This window comes from Penicillium samsonianum, assembly GCF_028829775.1.
Source record: "Penicillium samsonianum strain IBT 33392 chromosome Unknown utg000004l_segment0_segment0, whole genome shotgun sequence".
Taxonomy (NCBI): Eukaryota; Fungi; Ascomycota; class Eurotiomycetes; order Eurotiales; family Aspergillaceae; genus Penicillium; species Penicillium samsonianum.
Genome location: NW_026643262.1, coordinates 3,609,939 through 3,636,275, shown reverse-complemented (window position 1 = coordinate 3,636,275; position 26,337 = coordinate 3,609,939). Strand labels below are relative to the sequence as shown.

Genomic DNA, 26,337 nt, shown 5'->3' with positions numbered 1-26,337 from the left:
TTTAGTCACATGATAACACCCCCCCCCCCCCCCCCCCCCAAGAGTCACAACCCTGTGTGGGCTCCCTCGGAGCTGCTCTCCATTAAGAGAACATAAGCCAAAGCGTATACTATTTGCCGAAATTATTTCTCTTTAACTATGTATATTTGTGGGGTTCTACCAGCATATCGATCGGTATCAATCGGCATTAACTATCGTGGACTAGCTACGTGTGCCCTAATCCAGCCAGCTAAAGATCGGTAGCCGAAGGATAGTGAAGACAATGTACGATACCAATCTACGCTACAATTCTTGGCCCTATGTTAAACAACATGTGTATGAAGCATACTTCTAGAGCCGTCACTCGAGTGTAGACTTACGATGATGCGTTTGTGATTTCGTATACCTCGCTCATCTCCCAAATCAGTGTATTCGCCCAATGATTAATCCATGTTCAGCCCTCTTCCCAAATTATCCATTCTATATTACTGAAGCCCAGCATCGCCAATTCGTTGGACGGATAAGTATCTCACGTCGTTAACAAGAGTGGAGTAGATGAGGAAGTTCACTCCAATCCCGCGTCCATTTCGCCGATAATTCGTGTAGTCTGGGGCGAAACCGTTATAAAGAACCGAATACCCCTCCCTTGCAAGGTAACCCATGGTCCGAAGGCTCTCACCCCATTGTTGCAGAGTGACCGCATACATGTGTTCTTCCAACGGCACTTGTTCCATCTCCAGGCTGCCCACGTACCACCTTTGGTCAGTCGGGCATTCCATAGGCGATGACCTCGTGTTGCCGACGTATGAGCCATCATTGTGTCTCCTCGTATCTCGGTTTTCGATTCTCAGATTGCCACCCCGGTATCGCTGGCCTACTCTTTGGCCGTGGTAGGCAGTGATGTGAGTGACGCCCATGAAGGGGTTATCAGTGTCTTCTGAGGGAATGTGAGTGTGAACGTCCTAGATGTGGTGTTAGCCTTTCGGTTGGTACCTGCAAGTAGGGCAATAGTAAGCGTGATTGAAGGTTAATTACATTGATGGTATGAATATGGAAGACGACCCAACGATCAGATGGGTCTTCCTGGTACACATGGGCATTAGAGCCTAGTACACCAACAGTACTACCAATCCAATAGGCAAGCTCAAGGAATGGCCCTGGTTGCGCTGCTCGTGCACCATGGTTATTGTCGTTGTAATGTTCCCAGCGGGCATATTGCAAGGTTAATGCGCTGTTTAATATGCCATCTAGGATGTCTTCGATGGTAGGCTGGAAGAGCAACAGATTCCCATACGCACCAAGAACGTTAATATGACGCCTGTCCAAGGAAGTGCCTCTCTCAACACCTTTGTACCCGCCTTCTAGATCGCGTTTTGCACTACCAGAAGAATCCGCCACCTCGCACAGATATGACGCCGCGCTGTTTAAATACTGCATACCATCGTTCGCGGTGTTGGGGTTGGCAGTCATATCACTAACGTAGGCATACGTGTTGAGTGTGTAGCCGGAGTCTGCAATCACTCCATTCATAGATTCAATCAAGAAGGCCTCACCATACTCAGCAGCGGGCCCATCCACATCCCAGAGATAGGTGGTTTCTTCAAGCATCGTTTCGACTGTGCGTGCTGTGTAGGCATTGAGCAACTCAAAGCTCTCCAGGACCAAAATGGAACGCTTGTCCCACAGTCCTATCTTTTTGTCGTCATTGTTGTCTCCCGACCAAGAGGAACTCTGCCAGTCATCTGGTGCCCCAGGCTCGGTCATATAGCGCTCGATCAAAGATTTGTACTGCGAGTAGTATTGTTGCTTGGGGTCTCTCGGCTCAATAGCCTTGGTATCATCATCATCGTCATTATCATCGTTGCCAGGGTCATCCTCTTCGGGCTTGGAGATGACTGGAGGATCTCCCTCGCAGCAGTAAGCTTCCCAGCTGAGCATACAGTCTCCCATATGCATGCCCAAACGTGTGGACCCATCTGGACACGAGGCTTCACAGAAGACATCAGATTTGATGCGATGGGTAGCCTTCTTCTTCCAATCGCACTTTTTGAACTGCCAAGGAGTAGCATCCTTCTTGCAGCAGAAGCTTTTGGCGCCGGTATGACAAACTTGTTCACCACCCGCCCCGTTAGAACTAGCGAAGACGAAGTCGGGATAGTCTGATGGGCAGTCATGATGCTTGCCGGCTGATGAGCAAGTTGGGGAACTACCAACCCACTTGCATTGTCCCTATGGCTCAGTGGAGGGGGTCTTTGTGCAGCAAGCGGACTGATGACTGTAATCGCAGTAAGGTGACCCCAATGTGCCGACTTCCACCTCGCCATCCTTGCACCCGGGGCTGCAGGAACCACCACGAGATGGCATTCCACGCAACTGGCAGGTGGGCTGCTTGACATCACCTGGACAGCAAAGCTTACTGAACCCAGAGCTTCCGCAGGCGGTGTCATCAGTCATAGATAGGTTGTCGCTATCGGATCTTGGAACCCACTTCCATCCACCTGGGCAGTCTTCTCCGCAGTTGCTCCACAAACATCGACATTTTTGTCATTGTCAGCACGCTTGGTGAGTGACCGAGAAGACAGTTGTGCTGATGAGTCTGATGCTGTCGAGGAGGTAGACACAGCTTTGGGGTAGTCGGGGAAGTCCATACGTTCGCGGCCAAGACCTCTAGTCAGTGCTTTGGCAGAGGAATGGTTGTTGTTATCGTGAGAGATAGCCCAGACCATGACGCCGCCCAGACATTGGGATTTTGCAAAGTCTCCGCGGATCTTGAATGTGTCTGCATCATCATACGAGACCCATTGGTCGCCGAATGATACAGCCTTTACTGCATCCTCTTCGTAGAATTTTGGAGTCAGATTGTTGTCGTCAATGATAGTTTGAATCTCAGAGTTCAGCAAAAATCCAATGGTCTCGCTGCACTGTCCTGCATTTCCTCCGGAGAGATATGTGCAACCAGGTTCAGCACAGTCGGGAGACGCTAGGGTAAAACCCCGCCCATAGAACGCCAGGCCCATGGTGACCTTACTGGGATCAATATCATTTCTCCACAAGAGATCCATAGCACCCTTAACCTCAGTCAGATTAGTGTGGGGGTTAAGAAAGGGTCCAACCCAAGTATTGTTCATGTCCCATGTTCCATGGATATCATAGGTCATGATATTGAACCAGTCGACGGCGTCCTCCAGTTCCTTGACATCAAAATGTTGGAGATACCAAAAGCTGGCGGGCAGCGTCAAAGACAATCCATATTCTTTGCCGCTGCTGTGTAGCTGCGAGCGGAGGTTTTTCATCCACTTGGGAAAGTTATGGAAGTCAGCTTTGCGACCACTGCGATCCTCGGCAACAGGATATTCCCTAGTGTAGAAAATGAAACAATCAGGACTAAGAGTCACCAAGGGAGAGGTAGAGGGGGGCGGGAAGAGGGAGAGAAATGGAGCTGGGCAAATAATCCAGAGAGACATATTTCGTTCTGTGAACTACTATATACCGAGGGAATCACGTACCAGTCAATATCTACTCCATCAAAGCCATAGGTGGACATCATAGCCAGTAGGGACTTGGCGAATAGTTTTTGGTTTATCTCAGAACCAGCAATGTCGGAAAAGGTTGTAGCCGTAGGTTGTTCAGCGTCATTGAACACCCAGCCTCCAAGAGCAATCCAAATCTCCACACCGGGCTGTTCCAGGCGTAAACTCTGGACTCGTCTCCATAGCTCATCGTCACGGTCAGCCGATGCAGTGATTGCGAAAGTATCTGGGTCGATGTTTGCAAAGGCAAAGTTGATATGAGTGTAGTAACCAGCCGGAATACCTTCTGGGATCATGCCACCGCAAGGACGAGCCTCAGACCATTCCTCATAGTATCCTACAACACGGTTGATGCTCTGGCTACCCACGGAGCATGAAGGGCGATCGACCTTGTCTTTCTCGCCACAGAAATCCTCGGTAGTACCACAAAAGCCGTACTTGGAGCAACAGACATTCAACGGACACTTTTTGCTTTCGGCCCAGTCTAAACCCCAGCCAGCATCACACTCAGATTTGAGACCGCAGTTGTTCACGCAGCCTTTTCCCTTGGAGCAATAATCTTCCCCATAACCGCAGTTGCCATATTTCGAGCAGCAGCCAACCTTGCAAGGTACGCTGGCACTGCACTCACTGCCTCCACCGGACAAACCATCATCTTCGATGGCGTCACAGGTGCTGAGACAGCCAGATCCGCAGTGATCATCTCCAAAGCCGCAGAAGCCATATTTTGAGCAGCAGCCCGATTCGCACAGATTTGTAGCACTGCATTCTTCAGCGGAGGCTGAGCTTAGGTAGACTGTCAAGAGTACTGACCTTTGTGGACTTCCTTTGTTGCTAGTCTCATAGGTAAGATGGCCAACCATTACTTACCTTACTCTTCACTTTCACTTTCACTTTCACTTTCTCTGAACTTCCATTTCCACTTGCTTCACTATTTGACCAAGCCTTCATCAATTTGGTTACATCCATAATCCATACAGTAAAGCCGTCCAGATTACCTCAGACTATTTGTACTGTACCAGTGAGATCTCTCTTTCTAAGACGTTGAACTTTTTCTACAGGTAAACTGACAATACATGTATAGCGAGCTATGACGGATCCTTCTCCGATTCGCTCGTTAAATGACAACTAGCTGAAGGTCCAATGAAGCATACAAACGAGAGCAAAAACTAATATTCCTTGCGCGTGAAACTGATAATCCTATTTCTTGCATGCCCGAGTCACATATTCGGTTGCTCGAAGATTCCAAGTTCGACGTCCTGATGGACCTCCGCTACCGAGCCCCCGAACGAGCCAATACCCACCCTATTCTCCTTCTGGAAGTCCAACAAGTCCTTCCAAGGTTATAAGCTACCAGGCGGTAATTACACCTATTCCTGAGCACGTGGCGCCTCGCCAAGCTTGCATATCATGCTCTCGATGGAAAGACGCAGGGCAATTATCCACAATATTATGACCTTTCAACAGGAGGAGGCAAAGAGACAATCAGCTTCGGTCAGGTATCTAGCGGTAATCTTGCGCCCTTTGATAAAGGCGTTCCAAACTGTCGGCAACCTTGTGGATCTCGCGTGTTGGCGAAGAGGAACAAAATTATGGATAGCTATGGAAATGGAGATATTGTGCCAAGATGATTCCGAGACCGAAATCTTCGAATTGTCGCATGGTTGATCAATCACTGCGCTCTCGCAATACACTTTGGAGGCTTGTAGCGGAAAATAGCCCACTGCTTGGGCCAGGAGAAATGGAAATATCATTACTTCGGTTTCAGGTCTATCCCTTAGGATCGTTGTGCTAGGAGTGGGTACGCTTTCTAACCATCTCAGTTACTGCACCGTTGCCCGTGTGAACGTCCGTGATCACATTCTTCAAGAACTTCAGGAGATCATAGCCACATACGACGTGCTAAGTGATGTCCCGGTTTTCAACATCGTTAATGCGGTGTATCAAGCTCCACACAAACGATGCTTCCGATATCGATGCTTCCTTTCTGGTGTTGACGATAGTCTATCGCCATTTCGGCTTTTTTTTCACGCTATACCATGGCTTCTTTAGCCCGGCCTTCCCCTTTTACCTCCACTTTGACCTCCACTTACCTCAGGGCTCTCAAATATAATGCCAGCCATGCGTCATCACTTCGATTGTCTCTTAGAGCCCGTTCGACTCATCACGGCCACCGTCGCCCGGGACGTTGGCAACGAGGCGCCGCAGATACACCGAGTGAACATCGAGCATTTTGCCAATCCCTTGCCCATTCACTGATTATCCAAAAATCATTCAACTCACATAAAGCCCCGTAGAAGTGCGATCTCTCTTCCTACACTTTGACCCTTCTCTAGGAGTCAAAGCTGACAGTCTATAGCAACGACGGATGTTCCCTCGATCCTCTCCCTGGTCGACACCGAGATGAATGTCGCCGGGAACCTGTACTACCGAGCGCACGAGCGGAAGAATTCCCGCGCTCGGCTTATTTGCGAAGGTCGGGCAATCCTTAGGCGCTACCGGGTGTTGGCATCGTATACACCCGGACATGAAGCGCCTCGCTACCCTCGTCTGATTATCAACATCATGCGAAAATGTATGACTACCCTGATCGAGAAGATGATTGCCCTTTGGGAGGAAGAGTTGCAAGATGAGGAGGTTTTTAGGCATATAAGAGGGCCGAATGAGAGTTGATAAATCCGTACGCTGGGGATTCCTAAGTGCTTAGGGCGAGAAGAATGAAAGTCAAAACTTGAGATTCGGGTCGATTTATAAAGACACTTGTGTTGGTATGGAGTATCCATGTCCCATCGAGCTCGGCCAACAGACCCGAATACCCACTCGCCATAGCTTATCTCCTAGCGTCGGACCGAACTACCAAAAAGCGGATAGCCACGGATTGATGACGCGGCTTTCTAGTATATTGTACCTTTCTAGGCTTACCATATATGAACGGTGCTTTTTCCGCTCATGCAGCCCGATCTGCGATCTGATAAAGATTTCCGAAATACTCTATTTCTTAAGACTTCTCCTACCAGAGTAGTTCCTCTTTCATAATGCGACCACCATCGCTCCTCCCGCTATTCGGAATTCTAGGCTTACCAAGCGCCCTCGCAACGGCCCCAAACAACGAGCCGATCAAAAATGAAAATCACATTTTCAACGTGATCCAAGACTCCATGCGCCAGTGGGGATCGTCTCTACACCACAATGGCGCGTCGTTCTTCCTCGCGGGTGTTCCCGCCGGTACACAACTCTACCATGGAACTTCCAAGGCCAACCCGGTGAATGGCACCGAGTGGTTGGCGTTTGAGCCCGAACATGCCATGGTCTTCGCCCGGCCGCGACGTGGTCCCCCGCCACACCTACCGCCTAACGATGATGATACCGAGCCAGAAGATGGAGGCCATGGCGAGTTGCGGAAGCGGGAACACCATGACACAGATGAGAAACATCACGGCCCGCCGAAGGCATTGGATGAGAATGAGTCGGGGTACTTGCATACCTATTCTGCAGCCAAGTATCTCCGTCTTCTGTATCTTGACGGTATGTCTGCTGCCAAGACATCGAAAGGCACGCTTGATTCTCAGGATGCTGTTTTGTTCAGCGGCTCGTTCGATGATTCTCCGGGTTGGGGTGGGCAAGAAAACGAACGCGCCAGACTGGCCTGCGAGATGGCCAAGAACGAATGGGATGATCGCATTGACGGTGTGCTGCGTATGGAAGCTGGCTTTGAGATTATCTTGTGCGACTTTGAGCGCGACCTCACTCCTGTGCGAATCACGCAGGTCAAGCAGAACTCTGAGGAACAACGTGCGCCTAGGAACAGTAAACATGGCGATCGGAATGGTCCTCGCAAAGATGGTGGTGACAAGCACGACGGCGTTCATGGCCTGAGGAAAGAGGACGATGGAAAGAGACATGGCCCCGGTGGGCCTGGTGGTCCTAGAGGTCCTCCCCACGGCGGACCTGGAAACGGACCCGACTCGTCGCGATGGATGCGTGCGATCACCGCACGCTACAACGGAATCGGTGGAAACCGTGTTTCGCTGAACTTCAACCACTTTGTGACTGCCTTCTCCAGTAATGTAGACCTGTTCCAAGACAATTCAACCCTTCCCCGACTTGCCAACCTCTCTCCTGGGGAGCGTGCTTTTATTCGTGCCGAAGTCACGAATCTGATCATGACGCATCATCCCGCTGATTTCAGCGAGGACTGGCAGGCGATTACGGATATGATCGTGACTCGGTACAGCAAGGAGCTGTCATACTTTGTTTCCGGTAGCATTGATTCAATCGAGCGCCTGCAGTCTGAGATTGAGCGTGTTTTGACTCCGTTCATTGACTACAGTGAGCGGGATGACGGCGCGGAGATTGAGCGTTGTGCAACTCAGTTCTTGCCGTCGTCATCTTTAGAAAGTGGCAGTATTGCGGCGCATGCTGTTCACGGTGTTGCTCGCAGAATCTGCTCGTCTTTGATTGAGGCTGGGAAGGAAAAGGAGCTTGAGTCTGCGGTCCAGGTTGTTCGGAATCTTGTTAGTTATCTTGATTGGGCGACGTGGAAGGAGTGCCGGGGTTGTGCGGCAAATGAGATTTGTGTCGTGCCTATTTGGCCCATGGGTACAATCCAGGACTATGAGAGCCCTGAGTGTAAGGATGCATCAAATCCATATGATCAGGGTGGAGAGAGTTACTGGGGTGGAATGCACCACTGAGTGATCTAATGTGGATCATCAGTCTTTTTTTAGATCGGGTTTTAGATACCGTTCCAGCCGAACTTGTGGTTTGGACATCATTGACTTAATTCAGACATATAGAACACAAGAATAGTCGGTCGCTTATGCGGCCTTGATTTCTTTTTGGTAGTCTTTTTTAAGTGTCTTTTCTTTGGGATATGTTCCCCCTTGTTGACGTTGTGGCTAGAATACACGCGGTGAAACCTGCTTGAAATGTGCAAATCAACTTTATAATGTCCAACATTTGTTTTATTGAGAGTATATACAGTATACAGAACATCGTTATGCTCAAAAGGAAGTATGTAGAAGGGAGACCATTGTGTTCGTTATTGTTGCATGCGCTAGTTCCAAAGCAACCCACTGGGTCGTATTCCCTTTATATAAAATATGAAATTGGTGAATGGTAGAAGAGAACGATCAGACCCTATCAAGTGTAGAATATTTACTGGGAGAGAGCACTCTGCGCGGAGGAGACGATGGAGCCGATGGCAGCACCGAGGCTGCCGAGGCCGAGAGTGGAAAGGAGACCCTGGACAGCGCCGTCAACCTTAATCAAAAGGACGGAAGCCTTGTCCTCAGAGTTGACAGCAATGAAATCAGCACCGGGGATGTTGGGGATCTTGGACTTGAGCTCGGAGACGGAGGGGGCAATGGCAACGACGTTGCCGACGGGGCCCTCAACGGTGGAGAGGTCAAGAGTGCTGAAGAGACCGAGAAGGGTAGGCTCAACCTGGAAGAGAAGGTCTTTGCCACCAGCGAGGCCGTTCACGTCAGTGACGGAGAGGACGTTTTGGAGAGGGTCGGCGCGCTTGACGTTGCCGGTGACGGACTCAAGGCCGCCAACGATGGAGCCGAGAAGGCTGCCGACCTCGCCGAGACCGAGGCTGTGGAGGAGATCGACGACTGCCTGGGTCAGCTCAATGAGCACGGCGTTGCCATTCTCGAGGATAGCAGTGACCTGGGTGAGGCCGGAGCCGCTGCTGGTGTCGAGCTGGTCGACGGACCCAGCGGTCTGAATGACCTGGCCAACGGGCTCCTTGAGAGTGCTGAGGGGCAGCTTGCTCATCAGACTCTGGAGCTCGGACTCGGCCATCATCTTAAAGTTCGAGGTTCCGGCCTGGTTGAGGATGGTAAGAACCTGACCGGGGCCGGCGCCCTGGGTCAAGCCGGAGGCGGCACCGGTAGGAATGGGCAAGGCGGACAACGAGGAGGTTGCGGCGGCACCGGAGCAAGTGGGGATCATAGATGCCACGGGGAGAGGGATACCCGAGGGGATGACGCCAGAGGGCAGGCAAGAGGGAACTCCGGAGGGCAAAGAGCCGGTGGAGCCTGAAAGGAGGTTGGTGGGCAAAGAGCCGGTGGCGCCTGAAAGGAGGTTGGTGGGCAAGGCCATAGCAGTTGAGGCCAGAAGGGCCGCGGAGAAGGTGAAAGACTTCATCTTGTCGTTTAGTGAGTGGAATAAGTTCAAAGACTTGTTTGGTATAAATGAATGGACGGTATGAACCGAGGTTAAGGAATGACTTGTTGGTAAGGAATGACAAGAAGAAAGTTCTTAGAGTTTGAACATCACGGCAAGACGTCTCGCGTTATATACGATAGTCGTGAGCAGGGGATCAGCATTGATTTGAGTCCGACCCCTCGTCTGTTGACGTCCTCCGGTGTACCCCTGGACTAACAGGTGCCTTAGAGGGGCCGCTCGTCTCGCAAATGAGTCCGATGGGAGAATGGAGCAATAGCGTTTTGTTTCATCTACCAAGACGTAAGCTTCAACTCTGAGTGGCTAACGAAGGCGCCGCCACACAAGATTGGATCCGGCACACGGTGTTAGTTCCGCTATAAGCTTCATAAAAGGCCCATCTTCATTAACCACTTTGCAGATCATTTACTTGGCTCGGTGACAAACCCGGGGGGTAGTTCCCACTTGAACTGTCAGGATGAGGCCAAGACATGGATGACATGGTCGTCTTTATTGATCCAATCCAGCTCATTTTTGAGTCGGGAAACTCCCTGGTTGAGGCATAAGAAGAAGCATGCCCATTATAGGGGTACGTTTGCCATATATTCTGTTTAGCGTTCAAAGTACTCCGTACTCCACCACCATAGCAATGAGGGCTCCGAGCCCAAATTCACCGGCGCTTGATAGCGTCGTAGGTATGTAGCAGACCTTAAGAAGTCAATCCGGGATCGACACGGCTGGTACCAACCTTGCTGGTCAAAATCGTCAATGATTGGTGGTCTCGTGCGCTAAGGTCGCTTGAGATCAGCAGTCTGTCTGCCGGGAAAAATTGTTAGAAGAAGGTTAGAACTCCACGCGGGCAACATTAACGCTGATTGCAATTTTGTTCCTCCGCAGTGGGTTAAAATGTCAAATAGTCCAGTGGGGCCTTGACACCCGTTAATTGCGGTGAGTTCTTTGTTTGCACTGCGGAAAATTGCAGGATTGAGCACTGGTGATGATATCATTGTGTCGGACTCGTGGGATATCCTCAGAGAATAGGGGTTACCAATACCCTAGGCCAACATGGATGTATGTTGTAGCAGATATTTTCCAGTCCCACCACAAATTCAATGTAAATTCGAACATTTAATAACCTTAAAAGGTATCCAGGGGAGAAATCCAGGGGAGAAAGTCAAAAGCCGTTGGGTTGTTGGATTTAAACTTTGAGGGTCCGGGGAACTCAGGGGTACCTAGGTAAAAACACACAGCTTCTTTTGATCATTAAAATTTAGTAAATTTCAGCCTGCATTTTCATATTTTGTTCTATTTCTCCCCATCAGCATACTCCGTAGATTCCATACACCGTCTCTAATACGGAGCATACTAAAAAAATTGAGGCAACAACGAAACAGAAGTGGAGCTGATCGTCCTTGACGTTGCATCAAACATGAAGTACAACCCTAATTCAAACCTTCCGCTTCTCGAGGTCGGGGGCTTACCAGGGTATATATTTTGGGTATCAATTTGGAGAGGAAATTTTTATACAAGTCTATCCTGGTATATAAATGTGTGATGAGGTTGCAGGTATTCACGACTGTGCGGATTCTCAGGCCTCGCTGCTGGCCTATTTTTCCATGGATTTCCTACTGATCAGTAGTGACCAACAACTTAGTTGGACAAAATCTTAGCGGCAGCGGCTTCAGCAACGACCATGACGGCAGTTTGAATGTTACCGGTCGGGAGATCGGGATGGATACTGGCATCAACGATGTACTATGAAAAAAAGGATTAGCTTCATCTTTTGGGCAAACGAACTATTCTGGGCAACTTACCAGGTTATCCACTCCGTAAACCTTGGTATTGGTATCGACAACGGAAGTGCCGTTCTTACGGCCATCATCGGTACCCATCTTCGCAGTGCTGGTGTAGTGCGTACCAGGGGTTTGGGCCTTCAAGATGGCCGAGACATTGGGGTAGGTCTCAAGCTCGAACCCGGTGGACGGGGCGGTGATGTCATTGACCATCTTCTGAATAAAAGTGCGGGCGGCCTTCCGGTCAGCAGCGGTCTGGAGGTAAGGCGACTTCTCAATGACAGTCTTTCCGCTAGCATCAAGCCCCAGGACACCGGACGAGGTGAGGCCGTGGGTCATGTACGTGGTTACGGTCACCACGCCCTCATCAGTAGGCGCGCACGAGCCCTGGTAGTACTGAGTGTGGCCATCAATCTCCTCTGAGGTGAAGAAGATCATGCGGTGCTTACCCTGGGTCAGAACACCGCTGTGCTTGCGGTAGAGGGAGATATCGCGAGCGTCGGTTCCATTCAGGACCCCGTCGTAGTCAACAAGACCAAATGAGGCGTTGGTGTTGAAAACGATCGGGAAAATGGGGTGGTCCTTGAGACCGACACCGACAGGCAGATCAATCCACTGACGCTTGGGAGGAACGGCAACACCGCTCTTCTTCGCAGTCTCGATCTGGGCCTTGCCACCAATACCAGAGTTCCACAACAGGCGCGGAGTAGATAGAGCGCCGGCTGCCAGCACCACACGACCGTGGGGAGCAACAGTGATAATCTCGGAGCGGCCCGAGGGAGTCTGAATCTCGACGCCAGTGACCTGGCTACCGGAACGGACCAGGCGAATCGCTTTGGTTCGGAGAGCAAGGTGGAAGTTGTCTAGCTTGGTAGCATCGGGGAGATAGGTGCGAACAGGGCCAGCACGCATCTGGTTCTGCACGTTCCAGGACGGGTAGCTGTAGATCTGGTGCTTCTCATTTGGCTCGGTGATCATATCCACCGACTTCCAGCCAAGGCCACCGAGGAACTTGGACAGCACAGCATAGAGACCCTGGTCATATCGCTTGCCGTCGGCAGAGGGCAGGGTGGTTCCGGGGTTGCGCTTGTAGAGTCGGTCTGCAGCCGACTCGACATCCTTCCACTTCCAGCCCTTGGGCCATTTGTCGTCGAAGTCACGGGCTGGCGGGTGAACGAAGACCATATAGTTGACCGTTACGCCACCACCGAGCACACAGGCAGCATTGCCAGCAGTGTCGGTGCACATATACTGGTTCCAGACATCGAGCGCCCCGATGTCGGCCGACAGTCCCGGAAGATCGATGGGAGTCAATGAGTGGTCCCAAGTGAGGGTCTCATTGTTACCGGTGGCCACAGTTGGTCCGACACCTCGCTCAAGGAGCAGAACTTTCTTTCCTGCCTGGGCGAACTTCTCGGCGCTGATGATACCGGAAGGGCCACCGCCGACCACAATATAATCATAGGTGTGGTTCTGGAAAACAGAAGCAGAGGCAGCTCCTGTAAAGACAGAGAGAGCAATGGCGAGAGGGCCAGCCTGAAAGATCCTCATTTTGACGTATACGAAGGAATGAGATCTCACTACGAAATCCCGATCTATATGTTGTAAACCTTGTCAGGGCAGGGGTTTGCCCATTTTAACTGTTTCGCGACAAGTCCGTCGCACTCATCCAGCCAGGCCCAGTGGATCAATTGTTGAAGACTTGGCGTGCAAGAAACACGGCGAAACATGGCTCGTCGTGGATTAATTTCGTCAAATGTCACCGATTAGGTATAGTGCGATCAGATAAGAGCACTAACTTTTGTTCCTGAACCAGCGCAGCCTCCCACCAGAAATTCTCTGATCCAAGTTTCCGTCTGAGCGTTTAGCCGGAATTACTATGTCTTGTGACTACAACATACATCTGTTATACACCAAATGGCGTATGTTGGCCCTGGATGTTGAAACCCTTAAATTGCTGCTGTTTTGAGAAGTCTCAGACCGAATAAACATGCCCCCACTTCAATCACGAGGCTTTATGCCATTCTCGGAGCAAGCACACCGAAATGGTCTTGGTATCCGTTCATTCTCCCGGGAGAGCGTTTTCCCAGCCAGCTCTGCTGCTGACGTACATAGAAACAACCTCGAGCCTTACGGGGTAGATGTTTCCTGGACTGTGATTCGTGTATTCCGCGGAAGAGGCGTTTATCAAGTTCTCCGTCTCTCTAAGCCACCGCCCCATTTGCCTGGGCACTTGGATACTGTATGTAATAATGTTCTGGAAGACCTGCCAAGTGGATAGTGGATATCATGAAAACCCTCCCAATGTCCTTACCAAGCATGTAATAAGCAGAATCACATCCCGAGGTCGCAGGACCCACTTCAGGTAATCATGCATAATCACCTTCTGGAAGTAAGAACAACCTTCGGTGGCCCTGAGCGTTCCAAATCTAGGCAAGCTCATACTTGCCAAGAAGACAGTCTGCTCGTTTTTCCGACAATAGGCCGAACCATGAATTTCTTCCATTGGATAACCCGAATCCTGTGGTTTTCTGAAACACATTCTTCGTTTCATATAGGGAAAGTTTGCATAGCCCTGTCACAGTAGAATATTGGCAAATTGACAGATAATCGTTAATCGCGAAGTGGTCATAAGTGACTCTAGTACTAAGATCATCCGGCGGAGCTAAACAAAAACTACCTGGCTACGATATAGGAGTTGAGGATACTCCGTAGATATAATCCCCCTTGAGTAGTCAATTTTGATAAAGCTTAAAAAACATTAGTGTAGGGGCGCTTATAAACTTCTGTGATCTGATACCTTTGTCGGGAAATCATAGCAGTTGCTAGTTATATATCTCCAAAATTCAACGTCTGTATGCTCTATTCGCTATACGTCTTCATTGGAACATTTTTCCCCATCCTAAATTTCAACAATTAGAGGGCTTGCTTCTGACTTAATTCAATCAACAGAGAACTACTTTGTAGTTGGAGATATTAAAGGTAGCATAGAACTTGATGTCATGCGCGATGAGGTCATTTTGTTTGTGTTTTGAGTTGAACAAGTGCATACCCAATCCCAAAATATGAGTAGAGGTCAAAATATTCCCGCTTCCTGCTATGAACAGTAACAGGCATGAAATATTGAGGGTTTCGCAAATTCCGTCTTGAATATGGAAAAGACGGGGAATATGAGGGGAGTCAACAAAAGAGTGGGGCCAACCGTTGCATAGGGCGCGAAGCTCAACATCTCCAACACCCCTTGTATCACTCTTCTCCAGGCACAAAATGTCGAGCCCAGCCACTCGCCTTATACCAACATCTTCACGCACTCTTCTCCTCACCCTCGACGCATTCGGCACCCTCTTCCACCCGCGTCTCCCCGTCCCCGAGCAATATGCCGCGACCGCGCACCAATTCGGATTATCGCGCACTACCGTCACCCCGGACAAACTCAAAAACGCATTCCGGGATACCTTTCGTGCGCAGATGCAACAGTACCCAAATTATGGTCGCGCGGATGTTCTCCGAGGCCAATACGGGGGGCCGAGGCAGTGGTGGGAAGAGGTGATCAGGGGGAGTTTCGGGCGTGTTTTGTCAGCAGAAAGTGGGGAGACGCGTCCCGGACACCCCAAAGAGCATGTCCCTGATGCCATGGTGGAAGCCCTACTAGATCGATTTGCTAGTTCCGAAGGGTACGCACTCTATGACGATGTGCTGCCCTTCTTCCGCCGAATGCGCAAACTGAAGACCGCACATAAGTGGTCGTTTGATAGGATTGTTGTGGGGGTGGTATCCAATTCGGATGACCGCGTCCCCGGTGTGCTGAAGTCGTTGGGGTTGACAGTTGGTGATATGCGCGCTGACCAGGATCAATCGAGTATGGATCTTCCCGGGTTTGAGGGACGAAGTATCAAAAAAGATGTTGTCGGAGAAGACGACAAAGCTCAGTCAGACCGCAATTTGGACCTTGATATTGATATGGTCATTACGAGTTATGAGGCCGGTCAGGAGAAACCTCATCGTTTGGTCTTTGACGTGGCGAGACGGCAGGCTCTCAAGGTTGCCCGCCCATGGTTGACCAGCAGAACCAAATTTAGCTCTGTGCATGTGGGGGATGATTATGAAAAGGACTATCAGGCTGCAAGAAAAGCAGGCTGGGAGAGTTATTTCCTTCCTCGAGATACTCTTGGTACCGATGACTTTGAAGCGAAGCAACTCCCGGATCTCCTGAAGTTGGCAGAGAAATTGGAGCTTTTCCCGTAAAAGCACATGTCAACAGATGGCAGATGCACAGTTGAACTTGATCAGAGTTAATCATCGACAATTTATGTCAAACCACAAGTCAAGAAGATAACCTCGAAGTTCCCTGGGCTCTGGAAACAGATACTTCCACAACGACAATATCCAAAACTCTTGAAAGATCATGACTCTGTGCTCTTCACCCTCAGGCTTCATCACGGTGCTTCGCTCCCTGACATACACCATGCACCACCTTTCTCTCAACCATCAGAGTTTCCTTGGTAGCAACGAGCTTTTGATTTGGGCTCAATGGGTTTGTTGCGCAATTCCCATAGAGGTTCCTTCCACCAGCACTCAAAGCACAGTCTCGAGGCCAGACCCCAAAATTGTACCGAGCATAACGCATCAGCAGATGGTACTGAAGACGCTTACCTATCGCTTGTTATTGTCGATTTGGCTAAATGATCCTGCCGGTTTCTTGTTTTTTTGTATTCGCATCCACCGACAGAGTCTATTCTTGGCACGACCTAGCAGCTTCGAATTCAATTGGGGGAACGGCTGTCCGAAGGGCCTCGCTCGAGATGTGGTTGTTGACCATATGGGATGTATGGAATATAGGAACCAAAAGGGTATAATGGAATGCTCCTTACAAAGGGTCACAATTCAATAGTTGTATAAGTTCCATGGCCCAAGACAGAAAACGAAGCAGAACGGTAACACGTGAATATGACTATATAATAAAGTGGTTTTAGGTCTAGATCCGGGGTGGGAGACCCAAAACCACGATAAATAAGTGAATTTACGAGTCTCCCCGGTATAGAACCCGTGTCCCATATACCCCGCATATCCCCAAGTTGCGCACGGGCGCGGAACCGAACTGCGCATTGAACTCCGAACTTATTTTGAGATATCTATCCTTTTTGCACTGTGAACTCTTCCTGCTACGTTCAATTGGTCCTGTTGCATTGCCTCGAAATATATCAGTCTTGAAATTCGACACAGAGGGTCCACTCTGCTTCGACATTGAAGATGGAAGGCGTTCAAAAGCCACAGGGGTCTGTTATAATCATCGGAGCTGGTACTCAAGGTAGACGTCTTGCCCACATGGTAAGTGCTGATATTGAAGACCATGAACATCTGTCTTGGCGCTAACGTGTTGAAGTGGTCAAGCCGAGGCGGCACCGTCCGTCTGGTAGATCTCCAAGAGCAACAGCTCCAAGATGGTCTGAAGTACGTGGAACAACTTCGTGCGGATGCTACAGACCATGAAGGAGATTGGGGAGAGGTTGAGGTTTCACAGCCCTCTTCTTTGCAATCTACACTGAAAGATGCGTGGCTCGTTGTTGAGGTACGAATCAACGCCTTACCGATAGGACTAATTGATTGACATGGCCTGAAACCAGTGTGTGCCGGAGAACTTGGAGCTAAAGCGAAAAGTGATCAGTCAACTTGATGAGCTTGCACCTGAAGGCACAATCATTGCTTCGAACTCGAGTAGCTACGGAATCTTTGAGATTATCGAGGGCATGAGCTTGAAAAACAACAAAAGAGTTGTGAGCGCGCACTGCTGTAGGTGACTATTCAATGCCGAATGGAATACTTCGCTAACATCTCGTGTCAGATTGGCCACCAGAGACATCCGGTAATTCATATCGTTATGTCCAAGTGATAGTCTTTTCCTGTTCAATTTACTAACTTGGAAGCCAGCAATTGAAATTATGGGCCACAAGGATAGCGATCCTAAGCTGATTGATCTCGTCTTGGAGCAATGTAGAGAACATGGATTTTCACCTTTCCACGTCAAAAGAGACTCTATCGGCTACATATACAACAGGTGAGTTATCCTTCTCTCTGTGTTACTGCACGATCGGGTTTATAACAATCTTCAAGAATCTGGGCTGCTATCAAGCGAGAGACTCTTCTCACCTTGTCCGAAGGTGTTGCCACACCCAAAGAAATTGATGCCATTTTCAAAGACGTCCTGAAGACGCCCAAAGGCCCATGTGAACAGATGGATGTTGTCGGCCTAGATGTCGTATTGGACATCGAGAATCATTACGCCGAATCTCGGAGTGGTATTCCTACAGAACCGCGGGACTACCTTCGGGAGATGATTCAAGGTGGAAGTCTGGGCGTCAAAAACGGCCGAGGATTCTACGACTATGAAGAACAAAAGAACTGAATTTGTCCATAGTCCAAATGTTTGACAATGCACTCCCCTCTTATATACTCCAATAAGAAGGATCTTCACATTACCAACGAATCAGCTCTCAGATTCGCCTGATACCTCAGCATCATTGGTCTAGTGGTAGAATTCGTCGTTGCCATCGACGAGGCCCGTGTTCGATTCACGGATGATGCACATCTTTTTTTTGGTTTCAGTATGAGGAATCCACTGATTGATTAGTGGGTTTCCTCGTTGTGGAGCAAAAAACGGATATAGATTCCTCAAAACTTGGCACTTGGAAAGATTGCGAGAGAAATGTGAATCTAAATGTTTGATTGAATATGTAGCGGATTCATTATGAACAATACAATACGCCTAATAATGCCCGAAATCCAAATGTGACCTTAACTCCAGGGAAACCAATCCCATTCCATCATAGCATAACATGAAAAAGCAACTCCACGCCCATGTAGAAAGAAAGACATCACAATTCATCGGGCATCCACCTAGTCCCATTGGCCCTTATCCAGGCCACCCAAACCACCACCAGTATGCTTACCCAGCAACTTGGCAATGTTAGACCCCCCGCTGCGCTGCTTGATGCGGAGCTCCTTTTCACGCTCACGCTCACGCGCAGCTGTATACGAGTTGACGGCACCGCCCTTCTTGGGACCCGAAGCTGCAGGTTTGGAGACACGGTTGGAGGCGCTCGAGCTACTAGAAGATGAGGAGCCAGTCGTAACACGACGCAGGAGTTGAGGAGGGCGGAATCCAATAGGGCCATCTCCGCCGCTGCCGCTGTGGAATGCAAGCTTGGAGTTTGCAGAGTCAGAGTTGGTGCCTGTGGCGGAGTTGGAGGATGCTTGTCGAAGAAGGGCAAGGCGGTCGACCACGACTCCACGCGTGCGGCGTGGGTGGCTAGGTTTGGCGAAGTTATTGTCTGATTGCGGCTGATCGTCATCGCCTTGGACTTCTTCCGCACTGGGAGTATCTTCATCTTCTTGCTCGTGTTCTTCCTCATCGAGAGAAGCATCGTCCTGGAAGGAGTCGTATTCGGGGGTTTCAGTGAGGAAAGACAAGGTTTCACGAATCTCTGCTATAGTAGCTGGTTTCTTTGACATTGCACTGGCGGGGGTGCGACGGAGGCGAGGCGGTGGACGGTTGGTTGCATCTTCAGCTGAGGGTTCGAGAGGGCGCTTGCGGTTCTGACCATCGCTCGTCGCGTCATTCGAGTGTTCTCCCGAAGCGGGGTCCTGCGATGTTCCTCCTTGGGAGCCGTTCTCTTCTTCCTCGAGGAAGTCGATATTGAAGTCATCATCAATTTCGCGATCCTCAACGGCCTTGAAGAATGCGGCCTTCTTGGGATTCTCGGCAATCTCGCCGATTTTCTCGTCTGCAAGGAGAGCGCGGCGCATCTTAGCGAACTCGCGTTGCTTCTCACGGCGACGTGCTAAGTGCTCATCGTCCGAGTCGTCGAGGTCAAAGTCATCATCCGCATTCTTGCGACGACGGAGGGCTCCAGTGGTGATATCTCTCATCAACTTGGCGACATCTTTCTCATCGCGGTTGCGATCGTGAACCCTATAAGAATGTTAGCATCTTCTCATTAAATATGTACCAAACTCTAACATACGCATTGAGTGCGGCCAGTTGCTTCTCATCAACCACCTCGCCGCTGTTGTCGTTGATCATTTGGCGATCAATAGCATTTTCTTCACCATCACTCTCGTCACTGTGACCTCCAAGGCCTGCATATTCATCTTCAGATTCTTCGGCGGCCTCATCGACAATGTCTTTGGCCTTGCTGTTCTTCTTGTTGTATTGCGGAGCAGGATTCTTCTTTACAGCCTTATCCTTCTTCATGACATTGAAGGCGTTGGCGTCGATTTCAAAGTCACCTTCATTATCATTCTCGTCGACTTGAGGAAGTTCATTTGCACGTCCTCGGCGCAACATTTTGCGCTTGCGATCAGCAATGGGCGACTGAGTTTGACCCACAAGGACGGTGTCGACGGTAGACATGGGTGGAGTACCCCTGAATCTTTTCGCAGGATCGAATGGTGAGAATACAAAGCCCTCATCCTGGGTTGGGTCGGGCAGCTGGGATTGGGAATACTCCGAGAAAGCATATGGCGCAGGCGACTCTGATACTCGGGTCACACTCTGCGTGTAGCCCTCCATAAAGTCTTTATCCTGAGGCTGGGGCTGGCTGTCTGGGACAAGAACCTCTGATTCTTCTTTTCGAAGTTGCGGAATAGGCCGACCAGGGTCTGGAAGAGAGAAGGGTATGGTGGAAGATTCAGCTTGGGTGCCAGCGCCATTGCCATCCAATGTGGAGGCAAAGGCCTGGGTAAGACCTAGGGTCATATCGCCTGGCGTTCCCATGCCAAGGAAGTTGGGTCGTTCGGCGGGCTGCGGGACATAACTAGGGGCTCTCACAGGCGTTGAGGGTGGTTGTGGTTGGTCTTCATCTTCGTCATCGCTAATCACTCGAGTTCGTCTCTTCCGTCTCGCGGCAGGCGTCTCGTTCTCTGCATCTGAAGGAGCGGCCTCACTCTCGTCGTCAGCCGAATCGTCGCCTTCGTCGGCCTCACGTTCGATGAGATCCCCACTGCCATTGACGCGCTCGTTTTCTTCCTCTTGGTCATCTTCGTCGTCTCCTTCAACATCACCTTCCTGATCAGAGCCGGAAAGCTCGTAGTCATCATCCTCTTCTTCATCATCGTCACCGTTGCTCTTCTTCCTAGCAGCTTTCTCCAGTCGGCGGATTTCATCTGCCTCTTTGCGGGCTTTGTCAACAAGGTTTTCCATGTCATCCTCTATCGCTGCACGCTCCTCGGCTGTTTCAATGACCACTCCCTTGGCCCTGAGCTCTTCAATGCGCTCCCGGCGTTCCTTAGCTGCTTGCTGTCGGGCCCGCCATAAGAGACTTGCGGACAGCTCTGCGGAGTTCATAGAAGCCATTTTTCGGGTAGGAGATGTCAAGTGTGCCAATGCCTTGAGCTTGGTCATAGAGGGGTCTTCGTGCAACTGTCTAGTAGGCAGGTTTTCGAACGCTGCAATGCGACGGCACTTGCCAGGGGATGTTACCACCTCAAGGTCGCTGTCGGAATCGTCTGAATTTTTCTGATGCGCAGCAACCGCTTTCCTGGAAAGCAGCACGCGGATAGGTGGTTGTGTTAGTGGGCGCGAAACTCTCTTCAATTTACCACCCTCGGATTTGGGTTCAGGTGTAGAAGTCGAGACGTTTTGGACTGCGGGGCCCTTGAACAATGCAGAATGCTGGTTTGGCGCCAGGAGGTCTTTCGGGGCAGGCAAGTCTTCCGTGTCCGCATCCATATCCACATCAACTGCTTGAACTTGGGCATGCTCAGAATCAGCGGTCGACTTAGGGGCATCCAAATGGCCGACTGGAGAAGTATGCGGAGTATCTTTGGTCTTGGCGCGTAGTTCTTCATCAGAAGAATTTTGTGATCCGACCGCTGAGGATGTATTTGCCGCAGGCTGCTCGACCGGGGTATCGGGTTGCATGAAGTTGAATTTGGCAAAAAGGCTTTCCTTGGTGATCTTCTTTTTTGTCTTGGCCTGGTGAGCTAGTTGCATGTTACGGCTCATTCGCTGAGTCTCCTGCCTCATCTCATCCAGTGCCTTCTTGCTGGCTTTCCGGGGCTGACGAGCCTTCTGGGAGAGCTTGCTCGCAGAACGCGGATCATCAGCACCGCTCTCCTCGCCTGAGAGTACTTCCGAGCTGAACTGCTCCATCTGAGCTTTTCGGATGGCATTCTTCTTCTCGGCCTCGGCTTTCTCTCGCTCCTCACGTTCCTTGCGCTTTTGAGCGACAAGAGACATAAAACGGGCATTTCCTTTGGGCTTATTCTCTGCGGCATTTTCTGTGTCCACGTTTTCGGTGTGTGGGTCGTCATGCGGTTGGCCTGGTGAAGATACAAAGAGAGGAGAGTCGGGTCTTGAACGGGGAGGGGTCTGGCTCGTTCTGTTGTCGGACCTGGGGGAGTTGGTTGTGGACTTATGCTTTCTCCTCGGGCCGGCCGTAGGTAGATCATCATCATCGTCATCACTAGATTCGCCGATGGGTGTGGGTTGTGGTTCTGTCCGCTGGGGTTTCTCGCCCTGTTCTTTTTTTGATCGGAAGGCCTTTGACACCCGGGCAAATGCCGAACTTTCGTCCTCGGGTTCGGCTAGTCTAGAATTACCCTGTAAACGGGCAGCCATACGGCCCTTTGGTCGGAAAACCTCATCTGCGCTATCGGAATCGTCTTCTGAGTCGCGCAATGGGCCATTCTTGCGTGTATCATCAACCGGCACCAAATCACGCCCTAGATCAAGCTTCGAGACAGCATCTGTTGACTTGGCAATTTGAGTGTCGTCCTCCGAGTCGCTGTCAAATTCCGCCATCATGGCCTTGATCTTCTGGCCGGGGGTAATAATGTTCGGCGAATCGCCCGTGGGCGACACGGAACGCGTCGACCGTGGTGTGGATGGTGAGGACATGTTGTGAATATTATGGTGAATTATGGTGGGTTTTAGGAAGTAATTCCCATAATGATATCGATTGTACTTGGAGGATAGCTTTGAGAGTTCCAAGGTCCGGAATAAGGTGGAGTGGACGCCAGGTTCAAGGGCGCATAGTCTGAACGCGATGCGCGTTCCTCGCGTTGCTAGGCCATACACGTGATCTTATCTTATCGCCCAATGTATTATCCGCCAAGTGGACGTCCAGGGTTAATTGGCTTTATTAGTGTTACAGGCAACTATCGAAATGAGTACATATTGTGGTAGCAAGTGATATTTTCTCGTTTTAATTTTTTTGGTCTGGTTTGTTGTGTGATTATTTTGGAAATGTCTCTTCCGGTAGATAAAATGCTGCATTCCCAGAAATTTTCATAATACAAAGCTTGATGCTATTTTCTGAATAGACGCCGAGATTACCCCCGGACTCCTCAAATATCGCGTAAGGAAAAACAGAAGCAAAAGATACAATCACAATACGGGCAAGGCTTTGAGCCAACCACCGCCAAGGGTCCTTGAGAAATGTAGACTTGTTCAGAGGAATTGTGGAATCTCAGAACAAAATAGTGTTCTCGTAGGTAGTAAATCGATTCACCGAACAAAAGCCACTGAACTGAACCGCAGGAAAAGACACCATTCTTGAATGAGACTAAATCTCGATATCGATGTCCATATCCAGGGCCGCAATGTTCTCGTCGTCGGTGTTGCGGTAACTAATCATGAAGCCATTCTTGGGCTTCTTTGGAGTGATGCGAGAGGCCGAAGTTCCCTTTTGTGCGGGACTGCCGTTGGACTTTGCGGTAGCAGGGGTATCTTTAGGGTTGTGCACAGAAGTGGCGTCGGCGGCAGCGGATTTGGGTGCTCCGTTGACATCGTGGTGGGTTTTGGCTACTGTTCGCACGCGCATGAAGGGATTTGGGGCTGCCTCTCCGCGTGCAACAGCCTCGGCTGCCTTCTTAGCGGCCTTTCTCTCTTCGAGCTGAGCACGGCGACCATTCTCAATGTTAAGCTTCTGGTTGCGAAGGTTGATCTGGTGGACTCGTTCGGCTTCCGATGGACCTCTGTCGACCTCTTTCTTAACAAGGCTTGTTCCCCAGGACAGGGTCGGGTTGACCATTTTCTGCAGTTCTGCATCGATCTTCTCGACCTCCTCCATGTTTCCGTTGATTTTGGCAAATTCCAGATTTCTTTCAAGTTCGAGACGGTTAAGCACATTCTTCTTGTGGTCGAAAGCACCCTGGCGACGCAGTTTCTCGTTCAACTCTTCACGAGTGAATGTATGGTTGAGAAGACGGTTGATATCGGCAACCTTCGACTCAACCTTGCCCTTTGTAGCCAGCTTGCAATCCTCAACAGTGAGGGTCTGAACGTAACGGCGGTACTCGGCCTAATCACTGTTAGTTGGCTCTCAAGATTCGAGAGGAAGGAACAAACCTCAGTAAGTGGAGAATTCGAGAAAGTGACGAATGGGAAGTCTTTGACAGACTTTCCATGTGCCAGCTTGACATACTGATCCGTGACAAATGAGCGACCGTTCTCGCCCTCCAAGGCGTATGGTTTTCCCTGAGAGATTCCTAGAGAAACGTCAGCGTGCACAAACAAGCGAGGCAGCATAAGTTCATACCAGTAATCAGGCCCAAGCGATATTCATTCTGGCCATTGTCGGGGTGCGGGCCAATGCTCAGGCGAGCGTAGCAGCCAATCATAGCATTCTCAAATCCAGGGTAGAAGCAAACTTTGGCAAAGTTATTACGTCCAACTTGAGCACGTCGAATTTCCCGAAGCTCGGCGGGCGGGTCATCCTTTGGAAGGGAAACAGAACGGCGGCCAACGCGGTCGTCCAGTTCAAGATCACTCTCCGCAACAGCATCTTCATCAGAAATATCAGATCCCATGGAGCGCGAACGGCGGCGCGATTTTGTAGGGTCTCGGCGACGGAGTTCATCCCGCTTGCCCTTCTGCTCACGCTGGCGCTTGTAGGCCTCGATGGCTCCGGACGTTTCTCCGACTTTGCGGCCACCAAGAGTGGTCTTCTGGCGCGAGCTCTTGCGCTGATTGTCATCCAAGCCGGCAGACCCTGCCTTTCGTTTGGCTTTCTTGGCCGCTCGTGCTTCCTCGCGCGAGCGAGATGCTAGAAGGCGGCGCAGAGCCAGATCCTGGTTGTGGCGATCCACTTGCTGGGCACGTTCGGACAGGGTTTCCTCGCGCTGAATTTCAGGCATAGCCATGATATCCTTTTTGTCCTGGGCCGAGTAGTACAATTTATCATATGGGAAAATGGGGCGATCCTCGTCGTTGTCGTCGGAGTTGTCGGCCTCTGACTCGGACTCGGACATGGGGGCAGACTGAAGCGAGTGACGAGATCCATCGTCAGATCTGTATATATTGTCAGGTCAATAAGGCTCTTCGTTATCAAAATGGAGAGGCACTGCTCACACTTCACCCTCCGATTCATCATTTGCGCGCTTGCGGGATCGGCGGCCCACCAATTTGGCAGTTCCTTTGCGACCCATGGCTGCAGGTGAGGTATCTCGATCTTGAGCGTGTGAAGAAGCTGAGTGTGCTGGTGATTTGGGGGGTGGTGAAGTTTCCTCCTCAGAGTCACCCGCCAAAGCGAGCAGCTCAGCATCCAAATCGTCCGCCATTGTGAATATCTCTCAATACAGTTATACCCTCAATAGAACTCAATAAACGGGAGGCCTATATATCAATAGGCATTCAACAGCCCTAGAGCAATAGGAGTATTCGTGTTCCTATTGACTTCTTCCCTCCTTTCCAGGAGTCGTTCCAAATTTGGAGTAGGAGGCAAGACTTGCAAAAGGTGGCCCAAAATGTCTGTTCCGGATGAAGTAATGTCCCAAGTTCGACAAACACTCTATACACGGGACGAAGGGAGGACGTAATGGGGAGTATCGTAAAAATCGTGTAGATGGTCGTCGCAAGTTGGCCTTAGCCGTGAACTTCATGACGTTCAATGCCAAGCCGATGGTAAGCGCGCGGTAGCGCCAAGGCGGTATAAGCGACCAATACGCGACCTCTGAGCTTCGTCTCTTGAATCGGCCTCATTAATAGTCCAATTTAATCGCTCGATGTTGTCTTTACCTATTCTGCGCAGATGCGCCTTGTCGCATTGTCGTTCTTCTGCACCGGCAACAACTTCTATTTTTCTCGATTTCCTCGCGCCATCAACATTTAAGCATGGCCAATCCCGGCAGGCTTCAACTACCGCCGGCACCCCCGGTGGCTCCAAACCTCTATATGTTCTCAGCAAAGAGCAACGCGAATTCATGGACAGTGCCCTGCGAGTGAATCAAGCCGGTGAACTCGCCGCCACGCTGATCTACAAAGCCCAAACGCCTCAGATCGTCCGATCATATCCGCACCTCCGACCTTTGATGAAACACATGTACGACCAGGAAGCCGGGCACCTTAAGACATTCAATCACCTCATCGCTAAGCACCAAATTCGTCCGACTGCCATGTATCCGGCATGGGAGGTAGCTGCCACATTTTTGGGTTGGTCGACTGCGGCGTTGGGTCGCGAAGCTGCGATGGCTTGCACCGAAGCTGTGGAGACTGAAATTGGATCACACTACAACGACCAAGTAAGGGAGATTCTGTCTTGGGAGGCAGATGCCGAGAGGCGGGGGGAGGAGCTGGATGAGGAACTTAAAGAAATGTTGACCACATTCCGGAGAATTCGTGACGAGGAACTAGAGCATCTCGACCATGCTGTGGCCAACGACTCAAAGGAGGCGAAGCCCTACGATCCGCTTGTCGATGTCATTCGTTTTGGATGCAGGACCGCTATCAAGATCAGCGAGAAGATCTAATCTGGCAATTTGGTGGAACGCATATGCCGGGGTTGCGCTGCCATTTATATATTCTGTTGCCTTCCAGGACTCCATGTACTATACCGATTAACTACATTCTTATCTCGATATTGATA

General features: G+C 50.4%; 10 protein-coding genes across 10 annotated transcripts; 5 read left to right on the top strand and 5 right to left on the bottom strand.

The window, feature by feature from the left end:
* Window positions 1-464: 464 nt before the first annotated feature.
* N7471_008291 (uncharacterized protein) lies at window positions 465-4,288 on the bottom strand (the record flags this gene model as incomplete). The annotated part of the gene is made up of 4 exons (XM_057281010.1): window positions 465-941; window positions 1,015-2,138; window positions 2,468-3,336; window positions 3,486-4,288. Coding segments are annotated over 4 exons (3,273 nt in total), but the record flags the coding sequence as incomplete, so codon positions are not given.
* Window positions 4,289-5,912: 1,624 nt separating this feature from the next.
* Window positions 5,913-6,182, top strand: N7471_008290 (uncharacterized protein; the record flags this gene model as incomplete). The annotated part of the gene is made up of 1 exon (XM_057281009.1): window positions 5,913-6,182. The coding sequence occupies one exon, from the start codon at window positions 5,913-5,915 to the stop codon at window positions 6,180-6,182; it is 270 nt and encodes an 89-aa protein (XP_057135269.1).
* Window positions 6,183-6,544: 362 nt separating this feature from the next.
* On the top strand, window positions 6,545-8,203 carry N7471_008289 (uncharacterized protein; the record flags this gene model as incomplete). Its single annotated transcript, XM_057281008.1, has 1 exon — window positions 6,545-8,203. One exon carries the CDS (start codon window positions 6,545-6,547, stop codon window positions 8,201-8,203), a length of 1,659 nt encoding a protein of 552 aa, XP_057135268.1.
* A 463-nt stretch (window positions 8,204-8,666) lies between these two features.
* On the bottom strand, window positions 8,667-9,662 carry N7471_008288 (uncharacterized protein; the record flags this gene model as incomplete). Its single annotated transcript, XM_057281007.1, has 1 exon — window positions 8,667-9,662. The coding sequence occupies one exon, from the start codon at window positions 9,660-9,662 to the stop codon at window positions 8,667-8,669; it is 996 nt and encodes a 331-aa protein (XP_057135267.1).
* Window positions 9,663-11,330: 1,668 nt separating this feature from the next.
* N7471_008287 (putative cellobiose dehydrogenase) lies at window positions 11,331-13,024 on the bottom strand (the record flags this gene model as incomplete). The annotated part of the gene is made up of 2 exons (XM_057281006.1): window positions 11,331-11,435; window positions 11,495-13,024. The coding sequence occupies 2 exons, from the start codon at window positions 13,022-13,024 to the stop codon at window positions 11,331-11,333; spliced, it is 1,635 nt and encodes a 544-aa protein (XP_057135266.1).
* A 1,716-nt stretch (window positions 13,025-14,740) lies between these two features.
* Window positions 14,741-15,718, top strand: N7471_008286 (uncharacterized protein; the record flags this gene model as incomplete). The annotated part of the gene is made up of 1 exon (XM_057281005.1): window positions 14,741-15,718. One exon carries the CDS (start codon window positions 14,741-14,743, stop codon window positions 15,716-15,718), a length of 978 nt encoding a protein of 325 aa, XP_057135265.1.
* Window positions 15,719-16,723: 1,005 nt separating this feature from the next.
* On the top strand, window positions 16,724-17,876 carry N7471_008285 (3-hydroxyacyl-CoA dehydrogenase family protein; the record flags this gene model as incomplete). The annotated part of the gene is made up of 6 exons (XM_057281004.1): window positions 16,724-16,801; window positions 16,857-17,042; window positions 17,098-17,263; window positions 17,316-17,336; window positions 17,402-17,528; window positions 17,585-17,876. 6 exons carry the CDS (start codon window positions 16,724-16,726, stop codon window positions 17,874-17,876), a joined length of 870 nt encoding a protein of 289 aa, XP_057135264.1.
* Window positions 17,877-18,367: 491 nt separating this feature from the next.
* On the bottom strand, window positions 18,368-22,370 carry N7471_008284 (uncharacterized protein; the record flags this gene model as incomplete). The annotated part of the gene is made up of 2 exons (XM_057281003.1): window positions 18,368-19,442; window positions 19,495-22,370. The coding sequence occupies 2 exons, from the start codon at window positions 22,368-22,370 to the stop codon at window positions 18,368-18,370; spliced, it is 3,951 nt and encodes a 1,316-aa protein (XP_057135263.1).
* Window positions 22,371-22,707: 337 nt separating this feature from the next.
* Window positions 22,708-25,033, bottom strand: N7471_008283 (RNA polymerase-associated protein; the record flags this gene model as incomplete). The annotated part of the gene is made up of 4 exons (XM_057281002.1): window positions 22,708-23,775; window positions 23,823-23,962; window positions 24,013-24,764; window positions 24,825-25,033. The coding sequence occupies 4 exons, from the start codon at window positions 25,031-25,033 to the stop codon at window positions 23,038-23,040; spliced, it is 1,839 nt and encodes a 612-aa protein (XP_057135262.1). The 3' UTR covers window positions 22,708-23,037.
* Window positions 25,034-25,477: 444 nt separating this feature from the next.
* Window positions 25,478-26,221, top strand: N7471_008282 (demethoxyubiquinone hydroxylase family protein; the record flags this gene model as incomplete). The annotated part of the gene is made up of 1 exon (XM_057281001.1): window positions 25,478-26,221. The coding sequence occupies one exon, from the start codon at window positions 25,478-25,480 to the stop codon at window positions 26,219-26,221; it is 744 nt and encodes a 247-aa protein (XP_057135261.1).
* Between the last annotated feature and the right edge of the window lie 116 nt (window positions 26,222-26,337).